Genomic DNA, 9,756 nt, shown 5'->3' on the forward strand with positions numbered 1-9,756 from the left:
CCTACCTTTCGGCTTGGAGTCAAACAACTCAGCCACTACTACACCATCCTCCCCTTATAACACTATCCTTTCTCCTCCTCTGTGTCTTTCTCTGGATCTCTGTCAGAGAGGAGAGCGAGAGAGTTAAAATACTCTCCGACCTATATGTGAACTCCTCCTCAGGGACGCTGTTAATGTCTGTTAAAGCTCCCGGTAAAACGTCTGAACACTCTCATCCAAAAGGAACACCTCCGCCTGGCCTCCGTCATCTGGACAGGACACAGGTGGAACAAAGAAACCAACTCTTTGGCAGATGATTAATATCTAACCTATAACCAGCCCCATCCTGCTACATGGTTGAGTCTCGTTTATTTTGTCGATATAACCGTTTAAAAACACAAGACAATGGCAGGCCTATCAGAGGGCTACCTATTCTCAAGGTTATACAATAGAAAAATGTGCAGCCTCTGTGATTTCTATAGGCTTACTTGAAAAACCCAATACCTTAGTCAGACTGGAACATGGACCAGTTGGTCTGTGGAGGGTATATTGTTTGCCTGCTTCATGAAAGAAACAGAATTGAATGGTAATCCCAAGCAGTTTGTTGCTTTAGGAGAAGATGCAACACATTGGTTTACACCTTAAGTAGGGCCTAGTTTTAAGGCACGTCTTATTTTTAAGTATACTTATAAATACATCCTTCTTCGTGACTTCCGGTGAATTCAGAAATATGTCATTTAGGAGCAGGAAGTGGGATGAGGCATCATTCTCAGGGAATCCTTATCAGGGGACTGGGTAGTACCCCTACTTAAGTGGGGAGTTATTATTAGTTTATTATTACATGTGTATTGCATTTGCATGTACATGTGTCCCACTGGAAAATGGCCAACCTTAATTAACTGTTCTAAAGGTAAATAATGTAGGCCCAATTAAAAATGACATCTGGAAATATTGATGAGTGTAGGGGTTTAGCCCTAACGCTTTCCAGACTGATTCCGAAATAGGATAAGGGTTTCCAAGCGTAACCGAATTACAGGCCGATTGAAATATATTTTACCTAAAATTGTCCAAGAATCCCATTTTTTGTAAACAGTGCCCCCTCCTGGGACAGATTTGCAGACACAGTGGTACACGCGTTAACTTATTTAGGGTGTAGTGTGATGGAGAATCTACATGTTGTTACGTTTCTGGTCTATCTATGAACTTACTATTTTGTGTGATGCATATTGCCTGCCTTCTCCTCTCCTTATGGGTCATCTAAAGTGTGAACCTTCTAGGGTCGTGTGATGCGTTTTATTGCCTGTCTCTTCCTATCTTTTCGTGTGTTGTAAATCAGCTTTCAAGCAATGCTTTGATGTATGGGCCTGTTCCTCGACCCCCTGGCTAGCGTCAAACGAAGCCAAAGGGTTACATGGCACGGCCACCGACCCCTCAAATGGCATTGGGGGGGGGGCTTCAATAGAAAAGATTACCATCTGGTAAACAAAGGCTTTTGGTTTATTGGGGGACACACCCCCTCCAGAAGCCAACCGAAGTGAATAAGAACTCATTGATTCAAACACTCAGTGGACTTCTCCCCAGCGTACCTTCAGAGAATGAAGTAACACGCAAAGAGAAGCTCCCATCTGAGGCCTCAGATTATTGTAATGTTTGCCTGTTATGTTGTTTGTTGATGCATGTTGTGATGTATCTTTGTTCATACTTTTATTACAAATATATATGATCATTAATTGTCAACAGTATTGTGTGCTTTTTTGCATCTAAATATCTCATCTGTCTTAGACGCAAACTCTGATAGAGAAATTGCCGCGACAGTAGTCATCATATTAAACACTAAATTATTATATAAGAAATTTCATTAATAAAATTGCCATGATACAAGCTCTTAGTAAATGGCAGATAGACAACGTACATTTATAGAGATCATTATATTATTAATATTTTTGAATGATGATTTTTCTTAATTGATTCTTAAACAGCAACTGTTGAGAAGAGTGAGATGAATACTCAGATCAGGCTCAGAACTGGACAGCTGTGATGCCTGGGGCGCCTCTTGGGCCGTACCGTCACTTCCCCTCTCGCCATGGCAACCATGCTGCAGCTCATCATTATCATCATTACTGGATTAATGGAAAGAGAAAAAGACACCCTAATGATCTAAACATGCTTATAAATCTATTTGTGGCCACTCTAAAGGAAACATGGCTGTAATTTATCCATCAGTCTATAGCAGTGAGCTGTCCCCAAGCCTTTAGATCAAAGGCCTGACTGACCATGACTTTTCATCGAAACCTGTATTATTTTTCTTTTATCTATAGTATTAGCGGTGAAGTTATGCCGTTCTTTCTCCTAATGCAGGTCATCTCAGACTAAAAGTTACCACCCTAAAGCAAGCCCTGGTTGGCTTATTAGTTTGTGTGTGTGTGTGTGTGTGTGTGTGTGTGTGTGTGTGTGTGTGTGTGTGTGTGTGTGTGTGTGTGTGTGTGTGTGTGTGTGTGTGTGCGCGCATGTGTATGTGTATGTGTGTGTGTGTGTGTGTGTGCGCAGTCCTCAAGCCCCTTTTCTTCACGAGAAACCAACGTGACCTGAAAAACAACCGACAACACAACACGCTGGAATAATATCATCATCCTATCTTCCATCACAGACTTATACATTATTTTCCCACCAGCACACACACACTAATCCAAAGACACATACCGGTACACACCTTATCTCCCACATACACTTTCTCACATGGACCCACACTCAGGACAGGTGCCCATACACACCATGAGGTCCCCCAGTGTGAACAGCACTCCTCGGTCATGCTGAAGGGTCCCAGGGACGCCACACACAGCCCCGCCACCATCAGCCCGTAGCTGGACTGCTCCACCACGGTTCCAATCCACCGCTGAGTCTTTCAAACCCGTGTGTCCAACACAAACTGCAGACTGTCTTCATCTTTCTTCGTCCTGGTTTTTCAAGGTGAAGTTGTGTATGTTTTTGTGTGTTTGCGTGTGTGTGTGTGTCTGCGTGTGTGTGATTAAGAACTTGTTCTGTGCTTTTTAAGGGGGTCCTTGCCTCCAGCTTATTGTCAAAATAGGTAACATTTTGCCTGTTTTGTCTTAACACCACCAGCCCTTTCTACACTTAACCTGTTCCATTGCTTCCATTGTTTCCATAGTGACCAGGTGTTCTGTATTCAACACTGTCATTTGTCTGTTTAGACTTAAATAATTACTTCAGTAAACATTTGCCATATTTATTTTTCTTTATAGGTCTCCACCAGTATTTTATTTCACACAAACAAGCCATTACTTCTCCTTCACACGCACCACCCACAGAGATCGTGGAAGACTGGTCGTTAACTCATGCTCACAGAAACATCTCCACACAGGCCGGCCCTGGCCGTCATTTTTTCAAAAGAAATTAAAAAGCCTGAGTACAAACCTCGGCACAACAACACTGCTGCCAAAAAGGCACTTTGCTTTGGGATAAACCAGTAATAAAATGCTTTGTAAGCTCGTGCACGCAGCTAGACCAATCCATACGGCTGGGATGGAAGGCAGATGTTCAAGAAGGGCAAGTGTGTGTGTGTGTGTAGGGGGGGGGGTAGAGTGTAAGGGGGTGGTGTTCATAGCGCAGCCTCCAGTGGGGCCTATAAAGTACCTGTTTACTGGGCTCACAGCCAACTGCACTGTCATATAGGGTCAACAACGGTTAAAAAGTTACATAAGGCTGGTCTCCCGGGTGGGATGGGGCGAGGTTAGAGCAACACAGGAAATGGTAAACATTAAATTCCCCTCCCACGTTTCATCCATCTAGGACTCGTGTCCTCACAGCCCTATTTTTTGTTCAGCCCAGATTGTCCCCTTGGCTTGCAGGCCCCGCCTCTGTCTTCGTTTGGTGTTCAAGATGGTGGTTCCCATGAAGGCACAAAGAGTGAACATTTTTTGCTGGTGAAATGCAGCTGACGACGGTTCGTCGTCTCAGGCTGGGTTCATGACTCATGGATTCCTGTCCCTGTGGTTTTCTTCTTCCTCTGGGAGAAAGGGAGGGAAGGGGGTGAGGGAGGGATAGGGGAGTGTCACAGGTCATATCTGCTGTGAGGCATGCTCCTGGCACTTCATCACCGTGTCATAGGAGGGCGGGGGCTCCAGATCCCAGGGGGGCGGGGTGGAGGGCAGGGAGGGCTCGGCTGGCTCAGCCTGCCCGGCCACGGAGTCCGTGGACATCTCCCTGCGGATGCGGTCCAGCCTCCTGAGAAGAACAAAGTCCACCATGTGATGGTAGTTCTTTTGAGGGCGACTCATTTTGTGAACAGCGGTTGCTTCCTGTTCCTCTTTCCGTCCATAAAACTCAAGTACCAGCAGCACTCAGTGTGTTTGTGAGTACTTGTGAGTTCTAATCTCCCCCTGACTCACACAAAACACAAAACACAAAACACGCCTGCAATGTGTTAAGCGCTAGCTAGCACTAACTGCGTACGAGACGAGTGGCCGCCAGAGAGCCATCTCATTGCTGTTACTGGAAGTATAAAAATGCTGGAAAGCGTGCACCTGGCTTTTCTCTGACACCAAGGGAGAGATTGAGCAGAGCAAGTCTTGTATACATTCATGGGCCATCATAGGCAAGCTTTCCCTGCGACCAACTTTAATTTTCAGAACATCTTTACTTTTCTCTGTGTCACAAATTCAGCACAGATTGTTAATTTAGATTCAGCTTCAAAAAATTATTGTGTGTTTGTGTGTGTGTGTGTGTGTGTGTGTGTGTGTGTGTGTGTGTGTGTGTGTGTGTGTGTGTGTGTGTGTGTGTGTGTGTGTGTGTGTGTGTGTGTGTGTGTGTGTTTGAGATATAGAGAGTGAGAGAGAAAGGCACGTCATGTGTTAAAGTGAATCAGTGACTCAAACGCTACGAATATAAAGTTACCCTGTGTGTGAAGCACGTGCGCCTACCTTTGTATTGCAAGCGCCTGATGGGGGCTGAAGCGGGTGCCCGTGCGGGGGTGCAGGAGGAAGTGTCCTGGCACCGCCACCTGCAGGTTCTTCATGGCAGCGCAGAGACCAGTGACCACCAGCCCCGCACCCCCGAGCCCCAGAATCAGTCCGAGTTGAAATAGCGGGATACCCTGGGGAACGGCGCCCGTGCAGAGTGCCATGACCACCCCGGCGGTCATCAGCACCACGCCCAGACACAGCAATATGCTCTGGGGAAATGGCATGTCTATAGTGTCCCCCCACCACCTAACCGCTGCTACATTGAGGGACCCCCATCACAGAGAGCCTGTAATCGAGTAACGGACACGGAGAGATTATTTCAGACCGGTCAAACAAGGGTAATTTAAGCAAACCTGGATGCGATGAAAAACGTTTAACAGCTTGCTTTCTACGCGACTACAGTGTAGACGAAACTCCGAAGATACAGGAGTGAGCACTCCGGGAGAATGGCTAACTACGTGCAAGTATTGTTTAGGTGTCAACATTTTGTTGATTGTCCTTATCGATTCACTTTACCTTTACAGAAGACAGGAAAGGCGACGGGGATTCTCATAGGTCTCAGGTTACACAATAGATAATGTGTAATGAACCGTCCTTCTTCCAGTCTCATCATATTTCCAGCAGTGACCGATGCCCACCAGGGCTCTGGGAGAGTCGCTGCTGACGATAACGCGCGTGTCCCACTGTCTACAACTGCAAGAAGACCGCGCCCCCGCTAGCTGGATTTGTAGCTTGTTTGCGTGTGTGTGTGTGTGTGTGTGTGTGTGTGTGTGTGTGTGTGTGTGTGTGTGTGTGTGTGTGTGTGTGTGTGTGTGTGTGTGTGTGTGTGTGTGTGTGTGTGTGTGTGTGTGCGCGCGCGTGTGCGTGTGTGCGCGCGCGTGTCTGTGGTTGTGTTTGTGTGCGCACGCGCTCGTGCCAATAGAGGAAGCGAGAGAGGTTCGCTCTTTGGGAATTTTAGGACTACTTTCCCTAAAAAATGCAACGAGAACTATCTACTACGCGGTTTTTTTTACGTGTCACACCAATAATGAAAAAGATAATGATGAAACGGCTCCGAATATCCAAACGGAAGGCAACAATCACTATCGATCTTTTTTGTAATGTTGTTGGCTACCAAGTTATGAATTTGTTCCGACGTTTTTTGCAATTAGCCTGTTATTAAAAAATGGAACCTAGTCCGAGTTCAACAACACCATGACGTTCACCTTTCTTGTAGCAAACTTTATTTCTAGGGACTGTGTTTTACACATTTATGTTTCAAAGATCAACATTTCTGACCTTCCTATAAAGGAATGTAGTAACTCATGTTTACCACGGTATGGGTGTGGCTTCAGCGTTTGAGGTTCGCCTTAACAAGCTTCTGTTGACTGACGGAACTCCATCCCTCAGTTCCGTTGACATCCATCTGCCCTTGCTTGACAGTCTATTATTAAAGGTAGAGTAGACAATTTGAGAAACAAACCAACGTAAGCTACATATTGGATATCCAACCGAATAGACCAAACCTCCTTTCCAGTGGCTTTGCAGGACTCCCTGCATAGCCACTGCCCCAATAACTCCTGAAATAAATCTTTAACTTTAACAATAGGTCTGCCTAGCCTTGTTGAAGACTAGCCTGGTAACCAGACGAATCTCGAATCTCGTTGCACCTGCTCTGCAGATAAAGTCTGGCTCCCCTCCCGTACAAATAGATTTACCCGGTATAAAATAGACCGGCCAATCACAACTGTGGATCTAATATAAGGCGGATATATACGATGACGTGCAGAGGAGTGCTGTAGAGGCATTTATAACAGTAAAGAATCTGATCGTGTCTGCTGCAAGCATGTTGTCTGATTAAGAGATGTTGTCGCTCAGTGCTGCTTAACCTGTCTCGTTTCTATGGTTGGTTGTAGGCCTATCCAATTGCGTCCAGAGGCATTTAGTCTGTGCCCGTTGTCGACGCCCCTTGGAAATCGAAAATGAACGGAGAGGTTCCAGACTAATAACTTGCAGTTCGTCTGGCGATGCCTGGAAAACGCTGTTCATGCACAATATGACCGGGCAGAGTTTGCGGGTAGACGGGTAGGTATGGTAGACAGACAGATAGACGGATTAGGCCTACAGGCCTGAGACAGCCAGAGATAACGTAATTTTGTAATTCTTTAGTCAGAGCACTCGATTTATTGATTGCTCTCGGAGAGTAAAGAGAATTTTAACAAATATGCCGAAAAGGGCTTCTAAAATAAATTGCTTCCCAGCTTTAAACTAACAACAACAATACGGGCAGAATAAATCTCCTATTGAACATACATGTTTTTAGTTTTAAAATGTAAAATCTAATTCCATTTTTTTTATCAGCTTTACTTTTTACTTTCTGACCTTCTTAATAAAGTAGTTATTTTATCTTCATTACTAACCACCTCCAGGCCTATCTGTATTCATATCCTTCACGTTTGTAGGTTACAGCAATGTGTAATGTGTGCTTTGGCAGTATGAATTGAGAAAGCCCACTCATTGAAATACTAACTTGTTAAGATTTGTCTATTGTTCGATCTGCCTCCTGAGGGAGGGTGGATATGTCCTTGGGTGTCATCTATGGGCCTGCCCTGGTCTGTCCTTGCGATCTCAAAATAAAGACGTAGGATACGAGATAATAGGCTAGCCGATGTCAACAGACAAACACTAGGAGAAACAAGACAAAGGGTAGGAAGAGACCCCCGACAACATTATTTCAGAAAACGACAAACAACTCTGTGGCCTTCATGTGAATTTCGAGACCAAGCTCTAAAGAATATTGTAAAGTGCAACCATAATAATAAATAATTAAAAAAAATAATCCTCATGGGTGAGGACAGGCTTAAAGAGAGTACAGTGGGGATAACCTTAAATAAACTGCAGTGAAGCCAGGCTTAAAGAAACTACATGGGTGAGGACAGGCTTAAAGAAACTACATGGGTGAGGACAGGCTTAAAGAAACTACATGCGTGAGGACAGGATTAAATAAACTACATGGGTGAGGACAGGCTTAAAGAAACTACATGGTTGAGGACAGGTTTGAAGAAACTATAGTGAGGACAGGCTTTAAGAAACTATATGGGTGAGGACAGGCTTAAAGAAACGACATGGGTGAGGACCTACTTAAAGAAACTACAGTGAGGACAGTCTTAAAGAAACTACATGGGTGAAGACAGGCTTAAAGAAACTATATGGGTGAAGACAGGATTAAATAAATGACATGGGTGAGAACAGGATTAATGAAACAACAGTGAGGACAGGCTTAAAAAACCACAGTGAGGACAGGCTTAAAGAAACTACAGTGAAGACAGACTTAAAGAAACTGCAGTGGAACTGGCTTAAAGAAACTACAGTGAGGACAGGCTTAAAAAACAACAGTGAGGACAGGCTTAAAGAAACTGCAGTGAGGACAGGCTTAAAGAAACTAGAGTGAGGACAGGCTTAAACTACAGTGAGGGCAGTTTTAAAGAAACTAGAGGACAGGATTAAAGAAACTAGACTGAGGACCGGCTTAAAGAAACTACATTTGCGAGGAAAGGCTTAAAGAAATGACAGTTAGGAAAGGCTTAAAGAAACTGCAGTAGGGCCAGGCTTGAAGAAACTAGAGTGAGGACAGGCTTAAAGAAAATAGAGTGAGGACAGGCTTAAAGAAACTAGAGTAAGGACAGGCTTACGACATGGGTTAGGAAAGGCCTAAAGAAACTACAGTGAGGACAGGCTTAAAGAAAATACATTGGCGAGGACAGGCTTAAAGAAACGACATGGATGAGGACATGCCTATAGAAACTACAGTGATGACAGGCTTAAAGAAACGACCTGGGTGAGGTCAGGCTTAAACATGGGGAGAGGACAGGCTTATAAAAACCTTACATGGGTGAAGACAGGCTTAAAGAAACTTAACATGGGTGAGGACATGCTTTTTATTTATTAGGAGTCTTGGAGAGGAGGCTGCTTAATGAGCCGCAAGGGCAGCTTCTTTCACACTGGCTGATAAGAAGAATCTTCCTAATCCCCTCCTATCAACCACACCTTGCATTAGTCAATACCGGTGGCCTCCACTATGGACAGCAGCACAGGGATTCTGCCAGTGCCACTGCTGCCTATTGCATATTATTATTCTGCCCCAGTCATTGTATCATACATAGGGTTAGTTGTTGTTGGTGGTGGTGGGGTTTTGTGGACTTTTCAACTTGAAACCTATAACTGACTAAGATTGTACTTAAAAAAACATATCTGACAAGTTAGGTTTACACAAGCAGCGATTTTCTTGAAACCAGAATATTGGCATCCAGATGAAAACACAAAAAGAAAAGAAAAAAAAAGAAAACTTAGAATGGCATGGAGGTCAGAGGCATTAGCAGCTAATGGATGACGAGTCGGTCAACAGTGCTGTAGCGAGAGATGCATACAAAGATCGGGTTACAGTGCTTCGCCTGATTATTGCCACTCAAATGCTCTGTTGTTGTAGTGCAAACGGAAGAAGTACGAATGAGCTTTGGATGTTCTTGTTCGTGATCTGCAGGCAGAAGTCACTCTGTCCGTCAGGGTAGTAGGGTTCCCGTAAACCCAGATTCCTCCCTCCGACCAACCCATCGATTTTGTTTTAACCTACACCAGATCAGTATATCAGAGGAGGACACTGATTGAGCGTGGGTCTCAGGGTGAGGGTAAAGCCTGTTGTATGTATAGTTGGTAGGGATTGAACGATACAATAAAAAAAATGTAAACCGTTTGGTTCGCTACCATGACCGAACCGTAATTAGTGAACCGAACAAACCGCTATGGTTTGGGACATGTAGGG

At 44.6% G+C, this 9,756-nt stretch overlaps 1 protein-coding gene across 1 annotated transcript; it reads right to left on the reverse strand.

Moving 5' to 3' along the window:
* Positions 1-3,209: 3,209 nt before the first annotated feature.
* On the reverse strand, positions 3,210-5,816 carry si:dkeyp-51f12.3 (uncharacterized protein LOC107988041 homolog). Its single transcript, XM_060066975.1, has 3 exons — positions 5,475-5,816; positions 4,917-5,244; positions 3,210-4,221 (listed from the first exon to the last, which is right to left on the reverse strand). Exons 2-3 carry the CDS (start codon positions 5,180-5,182, stop codon positions 4,056-4,058), a joined length of 432 nt encoding a protein of 143 aa, XP_059922958.1. The 5' UTR covers positions 5,183-5,244; positions 5,475-5,816; the 3' UTR covers positions 3,210-4,055.
* Positions 5,817-9,756: the final 3,940 nt, after the last annotated feature.

This window comes from Gadus macrocephalus, chromosome 12, assembly GCF_031168955.1.
Source record: "Gadus macrocephalus chromosome 12, ASM3116895v1".
NCBI classification, from domain to species: domain Eukaryota; kingdom Metazoa; phylum Chordata; class Actinopteri; order Gadiformes; family Gadidae; genus Gadus; species Gadus macrocephalus.